Source organism: Phascolarctos cinereus, unplaced genomic scaffold (genome assembly GCF_003287225.1).
Source record: "Phascolarctos cinereus isolate Bilbo 61053 unplaced genomic scaffold, phaCin_HiC Scaffold_3;HRSCAF=262, whole genome shotgun sequence".
Classification (NCBI taxonomy): Eukaryota; Metazoa; Chordata; class Mammalia; order Diprotodontia; family Phascolarctidae; genus Phascolarctos; species Phascolarctos cinereus.
The window spans coordinates 83,849,914-83,872,578 of NW_027555736.1; the positions used below are offsets into that span (position 1 = coordinate 83,849,914).

The following is a 22,665-nucleotide window of genomic DNA, read 5'->3' on the forward strand; positions in this document are numbered from 1 at the left end:
GCATCTTCATTTCTGGAAACCCTTCATGTTATTAACGTGCTTTTTAGAATATGGTGCCCAGAACCAAGCACAGTATTACTGGGGTGGTCTGCCCAACTCGTAGAAGGTGGCACTGTAGAAGAAAGTAGCGCTGTCACATCTCTAATCTTGTGAACCTTGACTCTTTCAGTGTGAGCTAATGTTGCATTGGCTTCCTTTGTTGCCATGCTCAACTGTTAGGCTTGTAGTCTGTTACAATTCCAGCTTGTTTTCTGATGAATTGCTGCCTCGCCCAACTTGGTCTTTTGAACTTAATTTTTTAGCTCAAGTGGAAGACATTAATCTTTATTAATAAATTTATCTCATTCAATTTGGCTTAGTGTTCTAGTCCGTCAGTATATTTTTGAGTGGAGAATCTGTCTTTTGTTATGTTAGCTATATCCCTCCAAGCCTTGTGTCATCTGCAAATTTGATAAGCCTGCCAAATATGCCTTCATTCAAGTCATTGATAGAAGAAATCAGTTTAAATTAGCCAGACCAAGGGTCCATGAGACAATCCACAAAGGCAAATTTCACATTGGTTTGTCCTTCCAGGTTGACATGGAACTGGTAATGAGTACTCATTCTGAATCAAAAGTGCCCTAAAAAGTGCGGGCCCTTTAAGTCTCAGAGAACAACTGCACAGAAATAACTTGAATTCTATTCTAGATTTTTTTTTCACAGTTTAAATGTTGAGATGATTTTATAAGCTACCTAGTGTTTATTTTAATTTTAGAAAATTGACTGGTTCATTTGTGGCTAGTGTTAGGATTATCTAGTGATAGAAGCAGGTGGGCAGTGGGTGGTTCCATGTTAGTAAATTAATTGTATAGTCTATGAATTCAGCACATTGTTTAAAGTAGAATATATCATTTCTGTTTAAAATGAGCACCTGTTTCTTCAATTAGCTCACATATGGTGTTTTATAGCTATTAAAGCATAAGTCAGCAATATAAAGTTAAGATCTTTCTTAAATTGCTATCCATTGTGCATGTTTGATATTAGGGTAATAGCACTACCCTTATTATATGAACATATTGGTGGGTCATCAGTATGGGCTAGACTTGTGCCCCTAGTATAGATTTGTGGTGATCTGTCTAGTCATTCTTTTTTATTTCATCAAATATTTCACAATTCCATATAAAATAGTTTTTAATAATAATTCTTTAAATTTTGAGTTCCAAATTCTGTCCTTCTGTTTTACCCCTATCCCCTCCTTGAGAAGTAAGAACTTAGATTTTTTTATAAATATGAGGTCACACCAAACATATTTCCATATTAGCCATGTTACAAAAGAAAGCACAAAATATTACAATAAAAATAAGGAGTGTTAAAATACATATATGTGTATATATATATATTTATTTTATATATATGTGTGTGTGTGTGTATATATACATATATATATATTTATAGATATAGATATAGATATAGATATATTTTTTTTGACGAGGCAGTTGGGGTTAAGTGACTTGCCCAAGGTCACACAGCTAGTGAGTATTATGTGTCTGAAACCAGATTTGAACTCAGGTCGTCCTAACTCCAGAGCTGGTTCTATCCACTGTGCCACCTAGCTGCCCTAAAAAATATATTTCAATCTGCATTCAGAGTCCACTATTTCTCTCTCTGGAGATAGAGAGCATTTTTAATCCTGGGTCCTTTGGAATTTTCGTGGATCGTTGTTTTGATAGAGTGGGTAAGTCTTTCATAGTTGATCATCCTTATAATATTGCTGTTGCTGTGTGGAATTTTCTGGTTCTGCTAACTTCATTTTGCATGAGTTTTTATAAATCTTCCCAGGTTTCTTTTTTTTAATTTTATTTTCTGAAACCATCCAGCTCATCATTTCTTATAGCATGATAGTATTCCATTATATTCATATACCACAACTTGTTCAGCCATTCCCCAATTGATAAGCATCTCCTCAGTTTCCAATTCTTTGCCACCACAAAAAGAGCTGCTATAAATATTTTTGTACATATAGATCTTTCTTTTTAAAAACTCTCTTTGGGATGCATACCTAGTAGTGATATTCCTAGGTTAAAGGGGACACAAAAATTTTATAGCCCTTTGGACATAGTTCCAAATTGTTCTCCAGAATGGCTGCACTAGTTCACAATTCTACCAGCAGTAAATCAGTGTTCCAATTTTTCTACATCCCCTCCATTATTTATCATTTTCCTTTTGTGTCATGTTAGCCAATCTGATAGGTTTAAGGTGCTATCCTGGAATTGTTTTAATTTACATTTCTCTAATCAGTAGTGATTTAGAGTGTATTTTCATGTGACTATTGATAGCTTTGATTTCTTCTTCTGAAAATGGCCTGTTCATATCCTTTGACTTTTTATCTTATTTTTATAAATTTGGCTTAGTTCCCTATGTGTTTAAGAAATGAGACCTTTATCAGAAGAACTTGCTATAAAAATTTTATCCCAGTTTTCTGTTTTCCTTTTAATTTTGGCTGCATTCATTTGTGTAAGAGCTTTTTAATTTCATGTAATAAAAATTATCTGTTTTACTTATCCTAATTATCTATCTATTGTTTGGTCATAAACTCTTCCCATGTCAACAGATCTGATAGGTACATTTTTCTTTGCTCTATTATTTTACTTATGATATCACTGTTTTTGTCGAAATTATGTACCCATTTTGACCTTCTCTTGGTATATGGTGTGAGATGTTGATCTACGCCTAGCTTTTGCCAAACTGCTTTCCAGTTTTCCCAGTAATTTTTGTCAAATGTTGAGTCCTTACACCAAAAACTTGAATCTTTGGGTTTGTTAAACACTAGGTTACCATGATCATTTACTACTTTATGTTGTGTACCTAATCTGTTCCACTGATGTACCACTCTATTTCTTAGCCAGTATCAGATTAATGATTACCACTTTATAGTTTGAAATCTGGAACAGTGAGGCCATCTTCCATCCATGACCTTTCCTTCTTTCAGATGAATTGTGTTGCTATTTTTTTCTAGCTCTGTAAAATAATTCCTTGGTAGATTGATTAGTATAGCACTGAATAAGTAAATTAACTTAGGTAGACATCATTTTTAATATAATTGGCTCAGTCTACCCATGAATAATTAATATTTCCCCAGTTGTTTATATCTGTTTTTATTTGTTTGAAAAGTGTTTTGTAGTTGTGTTCATATGGTCCCTGGGTTTATCTTGGCAGGTAGACTCTCAAGTATTTTATATTGTCTGCAATTATTTTAAATGGAGTTATTCTGTGTATCTCTTCCTGCTGGATTTTATTTGTAATACATAGAAATGCTGATGATTTATGTGGCTTTGTCTTGTATCCTGCAGCTTTGCTAAAGTTGTTAATTGTTTCCACCAGTTTTTTAGTTGATTCTCTAAGGTTTTCTAAATATACTATCATATCATCTGCAAACAGTGATTGTTTTCTTTCCTCATTGCAATTTCTAATTCTTATTGAATAACAGTGGTGATAATGGTCATCCTTGCTTCACTCTTGATCTTATTAGGAAGAATTCAAGTTCACCCCATTACACATAATGCTTGCTCTTAATTTTAGATAGATACCACTTATCATTTTAAGAAAGGTTTCACTGATTCTTGTGCTTTCTGGTGTTTTTAACAGGAATAGGTGTTGCATTTTGTCAAAGGTTTTTTTCTTCATCTATTTACATAATCACATTTTTTATTATTGATATGGTCAATTATACTGATAGTTTTTCTAATTTTGAACCAGCCCAGCATTCCTGGTATAAATCCTACCTGCTCAGAATATGTGATTGTTGTGATATATTGCTGTAATCTCCTTGATAGTATTTCAGTAAAAATTTTTGCAGGAAATTGGTCTAATTTTCCCTCTCTTGTTTTGCTTTCTTGGGGTTGTCTAGTCACTCTTTACCAGACCTCTTTTGATTAAGTGCATTTATTTGAGATATAGCCAGCATCTGTCTATAGTTATGGTAGAGAACCAAGCTAAGTAGTCCAAATGGGCGTTGAATTCATACCCTTCCTTGGGTACCTCTTATTCTCCCTAAGTGTAGGCTTCTGGAAGTGAGTACTGAGAACTCAGGAAGAAACTCAGACAAAACCTTAACTTGTCCATTTCATCCTTAATTGTCCCCCTTAAAGCAGTCTGTCAATTCTGTCACTCTTGTTAAATTATATAAATACAAAAGAGAGAAATAAAATGTATGTGACTGTCATTTTCATTTAAAATACACACATACACACATACATATATATTGCATGTATTATATACATACATATACATACATACATGTGTATATGTATGTATATACATATATGTATTTAACAGGTAACTATTTGTCAACTTATAATACTGACCCTATACTTTGACATTCAAAAGGTTCTCCTAATCCTCACACACAAACTGAAGAGGAAAGATGAAATCCCTAATGAGGTTGCTGTGTATCTGTGAATGTTAATAAATAGCCTTCCCCTTCTCTGATGGCTTTTATAAGTGCATTATGCTTGTGTATTTCTATTCTGTTTGCTACAGCAGCCATAATTATTGCTTTTGTGTTTCCCATTAAAATAAGGATAATCACTGTCATTTCTATAACTCTTTAATGCTTTACATACATTATCTTATTTGGTTCTCACAACAGCTCTACCAAATAGACTGGCAAAATGATTCTCCTCATTTTACAAATGCACAATATGACCTTCAGAGACCAAGCCCAGAAGGAAAAAAAAGGCATTCAGCTTTGACTCCTATCTTGGGACCATGCCTCTTCACCTTAGCCATCTTCTTTCCTGTCAATGGATGGATATCTGTACCTACTTATCCCTCTCCTCTACTTTCTACTTTTTGCTCTAGGAATTGTAATCAAATCAATGAAACCATTACTTCTGGGAGGGTATGGTTAGATGTAAATGTGTTCCAATGCAGACAGTTATCTACACTGATGAAATCACAGATATGTCAGAGTTTTGAAGGAGAATCATTTGAGCATGTTAGACCTGGTTCATTATTCTCAACCATGTTAATAAAGAAAAATACGTAATATTATATACCTATCCAAAAAGTCTTTGTTAGAAATAAAACCTATATCTACCAGTATTTTTCCTATGCTTTTGTTCTTCTTCTAGATTTAAAAATTCCTTTTTAGTACTTAATGGAGGCTTTGTGCATTTATAAGAGATAGGGAAGGAGAAGGACCTTATTTGTACTGACAGGTAGTGGAGTGGATTCATATAGGGTCTCCTTTCTTTTAAAGATTCAAATTTGTTGCTTTAAGCACTTTGGATCTAGAGTGAGAACCAGGTCAGTCTGTAACACCAGTTTATTACTCAAATTTCTCCAAAGCAGGGATTAGATAGATTTAAAACAGTCCTTGAATTTGGATTGTGGAAAAAATAAATCTTTATTTTCAATAGCCTCTAGTTGTCTTTTGTATCTTATGTTATACATTTAAAAACATTATTCTGATAAAGGGTCCACAGGTTTCAACTACCAAGTGGGTCCATGACACAAAACAAGTTAAGAACCTCTGCCTTAGAGGATCACAGGTCTAACAAGAGCACACAAAGACACCAGACAGCTTGGTACAAGAAGAAAGAAAGAAATCAGCTAGATCTTCTCATTGCCACCCCAGCCAGGGACTATTTCTTTAATGGAATACTCCATATCTAGTCTGAAAAGGATAATGCTGCTTCCCAGCTAGGTTCTGCCATAATGTGACCTTGGTCAAATCACATTGGACTTCAGCTTTCCCATCTGCAAAATGAGAGGGTTGAAGTATAGGACTAATCCTTCACCTCCAACAGTCTCTGATTCTTAGATTTTTTTTTTTATTTTTTAGATAATGCTTTCAAAAAGTTGTTGTTTTAAAGGAGAAAAAATGAGGGAGAGGCGTATAGGGAAATGGAAATCTATCAAGAAATGGCCTGTTGTGTTATGTTGCTATTTGTGGTTGTTATTGTTGTTGAGTTGCTTCAGTTGTGTCCAACTCTTGGTCACCTTGTTTTGGATTTTCTTGGCAAAGATATTGAAGTGATTTGCCAATTCCTCCTTCAGCTCATTTTACAGATGAGGAAACTGAGGCAAACAAGGTCACACAACTGGCAAGTTTCGGAGGCCATATTTGAACTCAGGAAGATGAGTCTTCCTGACTTCAGGCCCAGCACTATCCACTGTGCAATCTAGCTACCTTACCTGGGTCTTCTGATTCCAAATTCAGTGTTCTTTCCATTAAAAAAAAAAAAGCAATCTCCTATTGAAAAGGGAGACTGAGATGTGGTCAGAATTACAAGCCACGCATGGCACAGCATCTCACTCTTATCGTGAGTGTACTTCAATTTAGAGTTGGACACAAATGATCTTTACCTCAACAGCATTACTTTTCAGGAGACACTGTCAATCATACCAAATTAAACTTGAATGAATGTGTGTATCTTGTCCATCTGTGTCTCTGTAACAATGCTCATTAGTGAACTGAAGAAGCCATTAAACTGTGCTGTGGATTTCAAACTTTTGTATATTAGGAGCTAAGGAAATAGTCATAATACTGTATAAATCATTTTGAGAAGGGCATATACAGATCCCAATAGGTATGCCTAACATGAGAGTTAGAAATGAGGATAATTTTCAGCATTATTTTTATATGTGGAATATTCTGAATGTGCAGAAGATTTTTTGTTGACCTCTTAGACAATGACTGCTTTTATTATTATCAGTGGCTGAGCAATCCTAATGCCCATTGCAAAGAAACTACAGATTTTTCTTCATTGGCAAATATTTCTAGCCTTAGTGACCCACTTGGGGGTAATCAACATCCCTAAATCATTCTTGGCAGTGGACATGGCAGAGAGAAGTTCTAATGGATATGTTGTCACAAATAGGGTAGAATAGAAGCTTGTGGACACAATGGGATGATTGATGTGCAGCGTCTCCATGCAGATGGTTCAGTATACCAATTTTATGGATGAGGAAACTGAAACCTAGTGATGTGCTTTTGGCTAACTTTGCACATGTAGTAGAAAATATGTATCTTGTCATAGAAGAAGGAGTCCAACTTACTAATTGGATACTATAGGACCACAAAAGACCATTGGAAAGATAGAAAATTCAATAGGATGGTTCTACTGTCTAGTTATTCAGACACGGAAGAGAACAAAAGCTTATTTGTTCTGGTATATAATAGATTTGCTGTTTCACTGTATCAACTGATGATGGGTTTGAATGAGTAGATTTATTGAATACCAGTAGTATTATGATCATATAGATCTTAACTAAGAAGGCAATCTAATCCAGGCAACACCTAATATAAAATATATAGACATTTCACTTAAAAGCAGAATTCACTGTATATAGCCACATTCAGCTTTAAGAAAGTTAGATAATTGAATCCTGCCCAGTAGGACCAAGATTGAGTTGTAAGATTCCAAGATAATTCCTTCTTAGTCTTTTTCATGTATATATAGTAGACTCAGGCGTAAAACGTGAAAATAATATTATTGAAAGATCCCTATTAGCCTTTGCCCATTTTGGCGTATGCTTTCCCTCCCATGTTCCTTCTGGCAACAACAATAAGCATACCCTTTAAAAAAAACCAAGGCCAGAATAATTCCAGATCATGAAAAGAAAAAAAAAATGAGTGACTTAGACTTTCATTTTGCCTTTATAATAAGCTAGGTCAATTGGAGATCAGTCCCTGCCAAGATAATAGAAGATTGAAGGTTCCCAGCTAAGCACCATTTAGCTACTCAGAAGATATGCCCCAATGCTAGACCCAAACATTGAGGGTTTCTAAGTGGATAAGTGCTGAGGTCTGTGGCAATACTAATGCAGTGGAGCCAAGAAGGAACAGAGTAACATACCACTGTCATTCAACAGCATCACATGACAAGTTTTATGAGACCAAATTATCATCCCCTCAACACGTATTGTTCCCCTACACAAGTATGTTCTTCCTGAATCTATGTTGAACACCAGAGCCTTACACCCTCTCTTTTATACTTCCACTCTTGTCCGCTTGGATTTGGTTACCTGCTGAGCTCTCATATAACTTTGTATGGCTTCTTGGGTATTAACATCCATCAAGTCTATGCCTTTTTTTTCCAGGAGACCTCTTTTGCTCTGATTCTGCTAGTTGCTTTTTAAATTACCTTTCATATTTTCTGGAAGTGGGATTTCAATAATGGGATTGCCGCCAACTAAGCATAAATACAAGAACTCAGAACCTTGTCACATAGCATCTGAAAGGCTGAAAAGCCCTGTCATAGGACCATAAATTTAGAATAATCATGGACCTTAGAAGGCATCTAATCCGACCCCCTCATTGTGTGGTTGAGGAAAAGCAAAAAAAGACAATGTGTCATAACCTGAGGGAGTAAATGGAAAGCCTGGGATCCAAAATCAGGTCCTCAAATTTCAAATTCAAGTTGTTGTTGTTGTTGTTGTTTTCATTCTTCCAAATTGCCTATTTGTGGGGGGGCATTGGGTGAGCCATATATTCTCATATGTGTCCATAAAAGTAAAATCTTTATAATGAATAGATGAACTATAGGCATAAGAAGACTGAAGCATATAACTAATTATAACTTGTGCCAAAAAGGTATTGTCAAAGGACATGAAAGATAAGAGAAAGAATTGGTCTTATCAAGTGCTAAGAGTGATGGACAATAGATAGGCAATCTAAATGCCACCCTTGTATTCACAAAATGTTAAGAGTACAAGAGTAAAAAAGTCTCCAGAATGTATCGGATGGCTTCTTCATAGAGGATTTATGTAAAGATGTCATAAAGGAATCACAAAGGATAAAGGACATGGAGGCATTGTGTTTTATACCAGTGGAGGGATCATCTCAATGGATTCATTAAAACATTAAAGTCAGTAAAAGGAAGCCTATAACAAGAAATACGAAATCTACCTGCTTAGTCATTTTTAAAGATAGTATCTATATGATAGAGCATCTCTAGCAGAGCATTTCTGCCTTTCTGGTGTTACCAAGTTCATTACCAATTCAAATTCCCAGTGCTGTGGAACTATATTTTAATCTCTCTGTGTGTGAATGTGTCCAGCCAAACAGTTTTCTATGAAATTCAATGAATAAGTCCACTTGGCTTTCAGAGAGTACATACAAGTAAAATATTATCTGATGCTTTGCTACTAATGTGATGCAGAAAGGTCTTTGGGTGCATACAAAATCCCTACAGTTAGCAATATTATATGATGATCAACTGTAAATGACTTAGCTATTCTCAGCAATGTAATGATCCAAGACAATTCCAAAGGACTTATGATGAAAAATGCTGTCCACCACCAGTGAAAGAACTGATAGAGTATGAATACAGATTGAAGCATACTTCATAAAACTTTTAATGTCCTTGGGGTTTTTTTGGGGGGAGGCTGTGTTTTCTTTCACAATATGAGTACTATGCAAATATGTTTTGCATGACTAAACATGTATATCCTATATCAAATTGCTTGCCTTCTCAATGAGAGGGAAGGGAAAAGAGGAAGAGAATTTGGAACTCAAAAAATTTTTAAAAGAATTTTAAAATTGTTTTTATATGTAGTTGAGGGGGGGAAATATGACATTTAAATCCCTTAGGTGGTACAGCGGATAGAGTGTTGGGCCTGGAGTCAGGAAGACCTAAGTTCAAATCCAGCCTCAGATACTTACTAGCTTATGTGACCTTGGGCAAGTCCCTTAACTCTGTGTGCCTCAGTTTCCCCATCTGTAAAATGAGCTGGAGAAAGAAATGGCAAACTACTCCAGTGTCTTTGCCAAGAAAAAACCCAAAAGTGGTCACCAAGAGTCAGGCATGACTGAAAATGACTAAAAAACTACAAAACAGAACAACTTGTGTTTCTGCAGCATTTTAAGGAAAAAGACCATTGAAGATAAACCTGCCTTTTATTAGGTCTCCATTTTAAAAAGATCGCTTAAATATTTGAATAGAAATTGTTGATTTGGTACCCAAGTTTTAGATTTTTTCTGTCTTTTCTCTAGAAAATTTCTTTCTTTTTGCTCCTTACCCTCATGTTTTTGAGGACTAAGAATGAACCTTACATGATTACTCCTAACTTTAGTTAACATAGATTTGTGTTGCCGTACAATTTAGAATTGTTAGGGGAAGAGATAGCCATTGTCACAACAAGCAGTTATCACATAAGATGAGCATAGTAAAATAAGCTTGCTGGCATGTCACTTAGGGGTTCTCTGAAGATTGGCATTAGTTTGTTGTTTGAGTTTGGTATAATTTTATAAAACATAACGTAGCTTTAGAATCATTGACATTGTTTCTATGAATCATAGAACATAGAATGCTAAAGATGGAAAGAACCTTAGAGATTGTCTAATTCAAGCTTCTCATTTCACAGATGAGGAAACCAAGATCCCAAGAGGTAATTATGACTGACAATCATAGGATCATAGAGCTGCCCATCCCTTTACCGGTCATCTGGCCCAGCTTCCTCTGAAGCACGAAATGCCTCTGTTGCAACCTTGGCGAGTGATATCCAACCTCTACTCAAAACTTCCAGTGATACACAACTTACTGTTTCCAAGAACACTTATTTTCTTTTTGGACAGTTCTGGTTAAGTTATAATAATCCAAAGTCTGTCTGAGGAATTTGCATCAAGTTAGGAAATGCAGGCGTGGTGTTACATAGAAGGAGTGCTTACTACTAATAAATAATTTCTTTGTCATCTTAAGATGAAGAGTCTGCTATATTTATAGATTTTAGCTTTCAGTAAGTAATCCTTCCCACCCTGTCTCCAGCACACCCATATGAAGCAATCATAATCCCCCAAATCAATTTACAACTGTAGGTTCTTGATAACTGTGCTGTAGAATGAATTAAGTTTAATATAATTAATCTTTCCAAATAAATTCTGCCAGACAGTATGGATTTGTATTGCAAACAAGAATACTTATTTGGGTTGTTTCTAGATTATGGGGATGAAGTAATTGCTCTGGAGGCTGCTAGGTGGCTCAGTGGATAAAGCGCTGGGCCTGGCGACAAGAAGCAGTATAGCAAAGTGTTGTTATTCACTCTTGTCTATCTCTTTGATTCTTCATGACTAGGTATAGGGTTTTCTTGTCAGAGGTATTGGAGTGATTTACCATTTCATTCTCCAGTGGGTTAAGACAAACAGAGGTTAAGTAATTTGTCCAGGATCAGACAGCTAGTGAGTATCTGAAGCCAGATTTGAACTCAGATGTACCTGACTCCAGGCTCAGCACTCTATTCACTGAGCCACCTAACTGTCTTGGATTAAGGAAAACCTGAGTTCAAATCCAGCCTCAGACACTAATTACATGACCTTGGGCAAGTCACTTAGCTTCTATTTGCCTTAATCCACTGGAGAAGGAAAAGGCAAACCACTCCAGTATCTTTGCCAAGAAAACCTCATAATAAAGTCATCATGAAGAGTCGCCAAATGACCAAACAACAATAATTGCTCTGTGTGAAAATGGGCATTTCAAATACTGTAACATATGTAAGAAATTCCATGTTGACTAATGGCTAGGTAGCGAGCCTTGGAGTGAAGAAGAGCTAGGTTCAAATCTTCCTCTGATGCATTTCTGCTTTGTCATCGTGGATTGGTCAGTGCTCAGATAGCTGTCTACAACTCCACATTGCTGAATTGTTTTGGTGAAGGGAGACTCCACATTGGGAATTCTGGTGTGGGGATGAAGTCATGTATCTGAACGAAAAAAAACCCCTCCAAACAGAACTCAAACATATCAATATTTGTGAAGAGTTGTTAAACTGTCAATTATCTCTAATGCATTAAAATCTAATTGTAGAAAATAATGCTCCATTGCCTCATTACAAATCTAAATGAGCAGGATGAGGCAGTGAGAGGAAATGGATTTCCTGAACATAAGGGTTCTGGGAATTGTCCTATTCCACCTACCCTGGCAGGAGAATTGTCAGCCTCTGTTTTCCCTTCAGTAGACTTTCAAAAGGACTGAAGAATGGATGCCTCTAGTCTGTGATTATTATATGTGTCCAGCCTCTTAAGGGAGGGGATAGAAAGGATGAGAGACTGTGACCATGATGGAAAGAATCATGCTTATTTTTGTAACTCAGGGGATTCTTTTTATGATGTTGTCAGCTCTACTCTATTATACTGTTCAAGCATTTCTCCATATCACACTTCCAGACCAATTTGTAGTACAGGTTGTAGAGATTATTTTATCACAAAAAAGCATCTCGTATTGTTCATATGCATTGCTTTTTTTTTTAAAGCATATATACCAATACCAGTTCACTTTTGCTTCCTGCTTAGGAGTGATTGGGTGACATCTTACAAGGTGATGGTTAGCAACGACAGTCATACTTGGATCACTGTTAAGAATGGATCAGGAGATATAGTAAGTATCACTTATAGTTGACATGGTTAGAATCACAGAAATTTGGCTAGTGATTATCCAACCTCTACTCAAAACCTGCAGTGATGTTAGGGATCAGGTCCTGTAGTTCCTCCTCTCTTCCCTAGTTTATAGATGATGAAATTGAAATGATGTCTAGAGAGGGGAAACAGTTTACTCAAGATCATGTATATTGTTAATGGTAGAACCAAAGCTTAGAACTTAGGTGTCCTGATTCCCACTTGACCATCCTTTCCATTGCACCATGATACTCACTCAAGAAAGTCTTTAAATGGGTATATATCTATGTATGTAATACATAGGTGTAGATATGTATGGCTATATATATGGCTATATAAATATAAGTATGTAATATATATATATATATAATGTATGTGTATATATATTTATATATAAATTAAAAGGTGACTACTGAATTTATTAGATATATTATTGGTAGCCACGTAATAGACACACCAGATATGGTTATGCCTAGTATACAATGTATTTATTAGTGTGATGATTCTCTTATATTTCACTCAAAAATGAAGGCAAGGGGGAATGATTATACATGATTAGGTTCTGGTTCACCATCCTTAGGAATTTTCATTGGTCTTTGAAATGCTTTCCCTCTTTTTCCTCAAGAATGAAACTCACTCTGAGTTATCCACTACCATGGAACTTAATTACACAATACGGTCAAAAATGTTATTAAAATCTGGAAACCTCCCTGGTAACTACGTTATTTCTTTCTTTCTACCAGCAGTGGCTTATTTATGCCTATCTCTACAGACCTGTGTTGGTCAAGTGCACCTTTAGGACAAAACCACGTCTCTGACTCCCTTTTCTATCACCCAAGATACCCTTTTATGCTCTGTGTTTATTATAGGTGCTCAATAAATACTTTTTTACTTGACTGATTTTGCACCTAACTGAAGGCCTTGCCCTGACCATACCATCTCATTGCTTGAAATTGTCATTGCACATCCTGAATTTCTCACCTAAATCTTTTGAATTCAAGAAGCAAATTGTCATAGTGTATACAGAACTGACATTGCAATTAGGGAGACCTAAATTTAAGCCTTGTGTTTGGCACATGCTAATGCTATGAACCTGGAAAAGTAACTTGACCCCTCAGTATCCCACGTACCTCTCTTGTGATGATAGTTGAAGAGTAGAAGCCAATCTGCCCTGATGCATCAGGAGTTCCCCATGTCAAAGAAGTCACATGAATGGTCCCCAAAGAACATTTCTTAAATCCTTATGCAAAGTCCTCACTCCAATGTTTTATCATGACAAGTAGGAAACCTGGACTCTCAAGAACCATTTGGTCTTCTCATCTGACAATGCTTACGAAGAGGTTAAGTGGGAGAGTTGCCATTGAGAAGGCTATTGCAGCATATGTGGCACTTTTGATTGCAGAGTTGGAGAAATAGAGAAATTCTACAAAGAACTTTGCAAGATCCTTCACACCAAGTCATTACGTACATTGATTCTTAATGATTTGAGCTCAAAGGTGAGCATAGGAGAGGATAGTTAGTCAGTTAACATTTATAAGTACCTACTATGTGGCATGCACTGTGTTAAGCACTGGACAGTGAAAAGTATGTTGGGAAATTGTTTCAAGGTTAAGAAATGAATTAAATGAACATTAGTAATCATCTAACTTAAAAGATTCTTAATCTATTTTTGTATCATGAATCTTTTCAACAGAAACTTATAGAGCTATTCTTAGAATTTCTTTAAATGTACAAAATAAAATACATAAGAGTACAAAGGAAACCAATTTTTTTTGTTTTATTTTTTTTTAGTTTTATTAATTTATTTGATTTAAAGGAAACCAATTTTATTGAAATACTTTTATCACAGTATTTTTTTTAAGTCCAAGGGCTCCAGTATAAGAACCACAGATCTGTTTCAACCTTTCCATTTACTGGTGAGGAAACTGAGACTCAGATAAATAAATGACCTGTGTAATGCCTCTGAGGAAGTCCATGGTAGAGCTGGAACTGAAACCCACTCCAAGGCAGTTCCCAATGCACCATACTGTCTCCACTTAGAATCTAATTCCCGTCTCCCTCCATGCCCACCTTTTAACTGGAAGCGAGCTTGCCTTTCTGTGAACTCAGTAAGCTTTTCCCATAACCTCTCCTAAGTATTTATAATGTTCCAATTTCCTTTACAGATTTTAGTGTTTGTTTTATGCCATGGGCTAATCTTCATACTCCTTTATGTCTCCATTAATCACTATGCCCAGAAGAGTGCCTTCAGTAGACAATTAATAAATGATTATTGGATGCTGAGTGACTTAATCAATGAATCAGTAAACGATAGGAACTCCTTTATCTGGCATTTAAGCTCTTCCATGACCTGGTTCTCAGCTGTCTTCCTATCCTTATTTCTTACACCTCTCCTTCATGGTCTCTGTGTTTCAGCCAAACTCAAGGGTACCTGCTCCTTGAACCCAGTACTCAGAATCACAGCATGTGAGAGTTAGAAGGGACCTCAGTGGCTATCTAGTTCTACCCCTACACAGAAGGAATCCCCACCCTAATATAACTGACCAGTGGTCAACCAGCTTCTGATTGAAGATTTCCAAAGAGAGGAAACCTATCACCTCTTGAGAGATCTCATTCCATTTTTGAACAGCTCTGTTTGGTAGGAAGTGCTTTCTTATTTCAAGCCTAAATTGGCCTTCTTTTCAACTTTATTCCTGATTCTGCTCTCTACTAGAATAAGCTTAGTCCCTCTTTCTCATGACAGCCCTCCAAATACTTGAAGACAATTATTATTTCCCTATCCCTATCCCCCACCTCAATGTTTATAGGCTAAGCATCCCCAGTCCCTTTAACCAACCCCCATGTGACACCTGATCAAGTCCCTTCACCCTCCTAGTTGCCCTCTTCTTGATCCTTTCCAGCTTATCAATGTCCTTCTTGAATTGCGATGCCCCTAACTGAACACAATACTCCAGAGGAAATCTATATGGTTAGGGTAGGATGCAATAGAACCACCACCTCCTTATTCCTGGAAATTATGTCCCTCAATTATACCCAGGATCACATGAGATTTTTAGGATTCCAGATCACCCTGCTGATTCATATTGAGCTTTTAGTCCACTCAGACCCTCAGGTTGTTCTCCAAGTACCTGCTATCTGTCCATTCCTCTTCAATGTTATACCTGTGAATTTGATTTTTGTTATGAAGTGCAATATTTTACATTTTTCACTTTTAATTAAATGTATTAATTCATTTTGAAAACTATCATCCACTATCTCTCCCCACTTTGTGTCATTTGCAACTTTGATGAGAAACCATCTCTTGCCTCTATCGAAGTCATTGACAAAAATGTTAAACAGCACAGAGCCAGAGACAGATTCCTGTCTTTAATGACTATTCTTTGAGTCTGGAGACCCATATTCTACTTCTGTTCTTTGGCACAAGCCATTCCCTAAGCCTGAAACACAGTCATTCTTTATTTCAGAATCCATCTCTTCCTTCAATGCTTAGATCAGTTGCCACCTTTTCTGTGAAACCTTTGCTACTCTTACCGAGTAAAGATACTCTCCTTTTCCTCAGTATTCTTTATAGTGTGTTCATTTATGTACTTGTTGTATCTCCCTAGTAGAATGTAAGCTCCTTGAGAGAAGGAAATACAGCCTTTTTTGCCTTTGTATCCCAATGCCTTGGTTGTTGTTCAGTCATTTAAGTCATAGCAAACTCTTCATGACCCCACTTGGAGTTTTCTTGGCAAAGATACTGGAGTGGTTTGCCATTGCCTTCTCCAACTCATTTTACAGATGAAGAAACTGAAGCAAACAGGGCTAAGTGACTTGCCCAGGGTCACACAGCTAATAAGTGTCTGAGGCCAAGTTTGAACTCAAGAAGATGAGTCTTCCTTACTCCAGGCCTAGCACTCTATCTACTGTGCCATCTAGCTGCCCTATCCCAGTGCCTACATAGTTCCTTACACAGACCCTATACTTGATCAGTAATGGAAAGGAATGGAATCACTATGCCCCAACTGTTTCATATGCCTAGTAGAAAATTGTGGGAAAAAAGTTAGTTTTACTTTAACTGACAAGCTATCTAATCCTCATCAAAACCATATATTTCTCCTTTGTTCTCAAATAGATATTTGAAGGAAACAGTGAAAAAGAAATCCCAGTCCTTAATGAGCTTCCAGTTCCAGTGGTGGCCCGCTATATCCGCATAAACCCTCGGTCATGGTTCGATAATGGGAGCATCTGCTTGAGACTGGAAATTCTAGGTTGTCCATTACCTGGTAAGTGACATCTTTGCTTAATGTCTGACACTCAGTCAGTCAATCAACATTTATTAAGTGCCTTCTATATTCCAGGAACCACTATGCAAAGCACTAGTGATACAAAGAAAGGCAAAATCAGTTCCGCTCTTCAGAGACTTATGGTCTAATGGAAGAGACAGAGAACAGACAGCTATTTACAAACAAGTTAGAGATAATGATAATGCTGTTTCATTTACAAAGCATTTTATATGATTATCTCATTTAATTGTCACATCACCTCGTCAGGAAGGTGGAACAAGTATTACGATCCATATTTTATAGGTGAGGATAGTTTATCCAGAGCCCAAAGAAGACCATAGATGTAAAACTGGGAGGGACCTTGGCAACCATTGAGTCTAACAATTTAACAGATAAGACTAAAGCTCAGGAAAGTTAAATGTCTTGCCCAAGGTCGTGAAATAAGCATCCATTGGACCTGCTCAGCTAGTGTGACGGAGCCCATTCAAGCCCATATAGTCTCACTCCCTTTCCAGTGCTTTTCCCACTAGGTCATAACTAGCCAGTGCATAAAGAAAAATGCAAATCCCCATCTGATATGTGAAAATACCTTTCTTGTTAAGCGTCAGAATAAAACGGTAGCTGTAGTCTGTGTGGTTCTCTGTCAACAAAGGCATTGTCAAAGCATAATACACGGTACTGTATTAAGAAAAACCAAGACACAGCTGGCTTCTTAAACAAAACTGATGATTACCTGCAGCTGTACATGTGTCAGAGTAGAAAACTCATGGTGCCATTTAGTTCAACAAAGATGCTTTTTGTTAGTTTTAAAGAACAAAGGTCAGGTGGGTGTCTTTTCCAGGTTTGTGCCTTTTTAAGGTGGAAGGTGATGGTTGGCACCTACGGGGACTGAATAATAAATGTTCCATTGTGAAGTGACGCTTGGTCTATGGCTGTTTGAGGATAAGTAGCTCCCTCTGCTTAAAGATGACTTTTATCATAGAGAGTCATACTTGTGTGGATAGCAGTATTTACCCTTCTACACTGACTGATTTAGGGGAAGCTAGAAGGAAGGGCTGTTGACCTCATTAGACTGGACATAAAACATGTATACATATGTGTCCAGAAAACAAGTGCTGCAAATTGCATGAGTTTTGTGCAAACCTAGACCCTCTCTTCTATCCTATATTATTAAACCCTTCAGCCTGATCCCTGGAGATCAGCTTTCTTTGACTTGCTTCTCAAATTATATTTGATCCTGCTACCAAACTCCTCTTCTGGATCCAGATACCACCTTTTGCCTCTGGACCGTCAATATAGCCCTTCATATCCCTAGCAACCACTCTGGCTTTGCACAAATATTCTGATATTTCTGGTCATCCCTAAGTAAGAATATTTTTCTTTTGTTTTTAAATTTTTAAAATTTTTATTTATTTATTTGTAACATTCCTTTTTTAAAATCTTGAGTTCCCAACTTTCTCTGATCCTCAGGCTGCCCCCTCACCCATGAGAAGACAATCAACATGATAACAATTATATGTGTGAAATCATTCAAAATATATTTCCATATTAGCCATGTGGCAAAAAAGGACCCAAGAAAAATAAAGTAAAAAAATACTTCAGTTTGCACTCAGTTTATCAATTTTCTTGCTGAAGGTAGATAGCATTTTTCATCATGAGTCCTTCAGGATTGTCTTAGATCACTGTATTGATAAGAGTAGCTAGCTAGGTCTTTCACAGTTGAGCATGATTATGGCATTGCTGTTACCATATATAATGTTCTCCTGGTCTTCTCACTTCACTTTGCACCAGCACTTCTCAGTCTTCCCTGGTTTTGCTGAAACCATCTCCTTCATCATTTCTTTTTTTTTCACATTTTAAAATATTTATTTTAAAAATTCTTTCCATTTTAAGTTTTGAGTTCCAGAGTTTCAATTTGGGTTCCAGATTTTCTCTCTCACTCCTAGCCCTCATGCATCCACTCAGAAGGCAAACAATATGCCTGTCGTTTTTTGTAGCATAATAGTATTCCATCACAATTATACACCACAACTTATGCAGCCATTCCTCAATTGATGTGCATCCCCCCAATTTCCAATACTTTGCCAAGTAGGATTCTTCTTTTTGATGACTTTCTTTGTTTCTGGCACTGAAAAGTTTTAGCTTGGGTCATGAATAACTCTCACCTACAGCCCATGGGGGGCCCATCACCTACCGTTCTGAGGGGTGGAGCTAGGAGGATTTATTTAACCAATCATTTTATTTTAAATAGTTAAAATTTAGATTTTGATTGGGTTTCATATGTGACAGATCCTTTCTGAACACCTCCTTGTCATCTACCAACTTGTACTCTAAATTGTAATCGCGCTCAGCTGCCAAGTCTTTCCCCTTGGCAAGGAGACTAAGCTCTTCTGGCCAAGGTCATTCTGATACTCTCTCAGCATTCTTGTTATTGTGTTGCATCAGACAAACTTTTCTAAGAAATGATAGTTGTTAACAGCTTCCTTCTCAGCATGTCTGGTTCTAGGCTCTGGTTCTTTAAAACAGAACAAATGAGAGCTACTGTAATTGTTCACAGCAGGTTGTTATTTCTCTCTTTTCTTCTTATCTAGTGTTTACTTTGATCTTTCCTCTTGATGAGCTAACTGTATACAATGAAGGGATGCTGAAATGATCTGTAGGGTTTATTAACCAATCACTTCTGGTCTGTTTAGAGATTTGTTGGTTTCATTTTTTAAATGTTGCCCTTTGACCCTTCCCACACCCAGCCCCCTTTGACTCACTTTTTGAAGGGCACTATTCCTCTTTTAGATTATTGTGAGATCAAATTAGTTTTCCTGGTTTTCACATCTCAATGCTGACACCTCTTGAGCTTGTTTCTATAAACTGATATCACACTGTAGTGGAGTGAGATTCCTGAGCAGTCTGTAAAGCCTTTGACTCTGTTAATTCCTTAATTCCTGAATCACATTTTCCAGCATTGCTTTCATCATTCCATAATTTGGAGAATTTTGTCAAATTCTTCATAGAATTTCTCTCTTCGGCCTCCATGAGAGATGTAGGCAGCTAAACTTCAATTATCTTTAAAGTGACTACATTGCTTATGCTCCCTGTGAGCTCAGCAAGGTGAGATGACCAGATGCCTCATGAAATATTTCTCTTTACTAGTGAGCTCATGATGAAATCAATTTCCCCATCTTCTTTATTCATTTCTCTGAGGAGGACCTATGAAGGAGGAAGAGGGAACCTATTATAGAGATGTGTCATGTATATTCTTTCTATCTGTCACTTATAAATTTTCCTGAGCTGAATTTCAGGCTTCTATAGAAGCTTAAATTTGGATTGAATTTCTCCATCCAGATTCAATTACAGCCAAATCCTGTCAAATTCAGAAGTGCAAATCTTTATGAAAAACAGTGTTTATACTTAGCTAATTACCTAGTGAGTGTAGTTATTGCTACTAGAGTTTGAGAGTCAAGTGAATTCAGGCTAATGCCTTCTGTATGCCAGGCCTTGTTTTGGGCATTGAAGATATAAAGACAACAAAGGAAAAAGAGTATCTATCTGTCCTCAGGGAGCTTACATTCCATTAGGAGATATATGTGTATACACACACACACACAAATTCTAACCTTTGCAAGGTAATTTGGCAGTAACTAGCAATTTGGATTGGTAAGAGAAAGGGGTATGTATGTTGATTTATAGCTAAGTTAATTCTTGTCAGAGGGAGGAAGAGTGGTTGGGAGCACAGGAAAGTACTTTTTTTCTATTTTTCTAGTGTCTGAGCTATTCCTATATTTCTGTCTTCCTAGGGTTTCATATTGTTTATTCTAACCACTGTCTTTTCCTGACTTTCATTGACAAGTTCTGTTTTCTCAAATCAGAAAACATGTTATGACATTTGGAGGCCTCTTTTTTTTTCCTCCCAGGTAATTGGCTTTTGTGGTGGACATGAAAGGTAAGAAAGAAAAGCCAGAGGGAGGAGAAGAGACAGGGCACAGATGAATAGGAACAGGAAAGCAAAAACAGCATTTGAGACTTCTTCCCAGAAATTTACCCTTCACAGGGAGTTCTTGGGGTTAGGAAGCACTGCCCAGAGTAAGGGGTATGTATATACCAAATGGGTATAATTAGTAGTAGAAGAAACAGGAGCGGACAACATAAAGATGCAGAGTATAGGAACCTGAGAGTGTCAGTGCACTAGAAACCCTATCTATAGGATAGACCAGGAGGCATCTGAGGGAATTTTTTTTAATGAGCAGATTCTCTGAGAGAAGTTGGGGAATTTCCACTTTGCAGCATTTAATGGTTTTTCCATCATCTTCTAGGTAGGCCATCACAGAGGAAGGGCTCACATAGGACCAAAATGATTCAGGGTGTTGGAGGAATAAAGAAATAGTGGGACTTCAAGTCACCAAACACATTTGTCAAGTGCCTACTAGAGACACTTGTTCTACTTGGCTCCAGAGGATGGAGCTAGAAACAATATGGATGGAAGTTATAGAGACATTTTGGCTCATTGTAAGGGAGAAAAAAATGTCCTAACTATTAATAATTATCACAAAGTGTAATGACCTGCCTCAGAATGTAATGGGTTTGTTTTGTGTTGTGTTGTGTTGTTTTTTACCCCTAGAAGCATTCCAGGGAAAGCTGGATGGCTGGGGACTTTGTAAAGGGAATTCCTGTTCAGATGCAGGTTGGATTGACTGGCTTCTGGGATCCTTTCCAATTCTGAGATTCTGTCTTTCCTTTTAGGTCTTACTTTTATATATCTTCTGGTTTCATTTATAACTAATGTTACTATGGATGTGAACATATGATTCTGTTTCTTAATTTGGGAGTAACTGGACAGAAATCATCTGTTGAGAATATCAGTGGAACTTCTTGAATTCTTCACAGTGATCTGGTCTTATTAGAAATAATCAAGAAAACATCACATTTCACTTTGCTGTATCTTTTGCCTGATGTCCTATATGGGAAAGTGGAAATGATATTGAAGAAGGTGAACTTGAGGAGGGATATTGGACCAGACCAAGCACATGCAGAAGGAATCTGTCCTGAGGAAGATTCAGTTTTCAAAGCGTTCAGAGACTAAACCCCAGGAGCACTCTAATTGGGGAAGAATCCAAAGAATGGAAAGGATCATGAATGATGCTTTTCCTGGTGAACCAAAGGAAAGTAGAATACATCAACAAAGTCTTCCTTCTCTTCATTTATAAAATCTTTATGAAAGTGATCTAAGCATACATCAAGGGCATGCTCGATGAAGGCTTTCTGGGAAGTTTTGTTTCACTTTGCAGTGGAGCCCATCTCTTTACAGTTACAAAACTGAATGCAACACAGAGAATGTTAACTCCCACGATGTTGATTATGTATTGTTTATAAGAATACTCATGACTCAGAAACCAAATTCTAACTCAAAGGCCCTTTTCTGACATTATCTTGAAGACCCTCCTCTCCTATCCTCTTATGAGAATCACAAACAATGCAACTACAAATATCATTTTTCAATAATATATTGAATATAGGCATCATAGAGGTGTTAATCAGGGACATGTATTTTCCTCAAAGAAGCACATTAGCCTCTGGCATGGGATATATTCTGTATAAGCTCTAAGTGAGAGGCAGCATGGCATAATGGATAGTGAGCAGACCCCATCTTTGACACACAGTGGCATGATGCAGGGCAAGTCACTTAATCACTCAAAAGCCTTGGCAACTTTGAAAGACTAAGAAGTAGAACAGGTGCCAATCTGTATCAGTAGAGAGAAATTTCCCTTATCAGAGTTCCCTATACCAAAAACATCACTGGTCTGATTCCTTCCTTCTCTCAACCCCTTAAAAGTCCAAATGAATGAAGTATATCTTACTAATGGCAAACTTTCAAAATGCTTTTGTTGGAAAATCACATTGAAATACTTGCAGTGATCTCTAGAATACTACAAAGACTTCTCAATGAGATACAAAGAAATGCAAAAGAGATTTAGACTGACCATCTTACTGGGAAAACAAAACAAATGACTAGATGAAAAATAGGTCTTGTTTAGTTTG

The 22,665-nt window shown here is 36.9% G+C and overlaps 1 protein-coding gene across 1 annotated transcript in view; it reads left to right on the top strand.

Moving 5' to 3' along the window:
• CPXM2 (carboxypeptidase X, M14 family member 2) overlaps nucleotides 1-22,665 on the top strand; it is a 219,216-nt gene that overhangs the window by 120,774 nt on the left and 75,777 nt on the right. Inside the window, exons 5-6 of the mRNA XM_020964119.2 lie at nucleotides 12,269-12,353; nucleotides 16,485-16,635. Of these exons, the coding sequence (XP_020819778.1) occupies nucleotides 12,269-12,353; nucleotides 16,485-16,635 (236 nt within the window). The remainder of the gene's footprint in view (nucleotides 1-12,268; nucleotides 12,354-16,484; nucleotides 16,636-22,665) is intronic.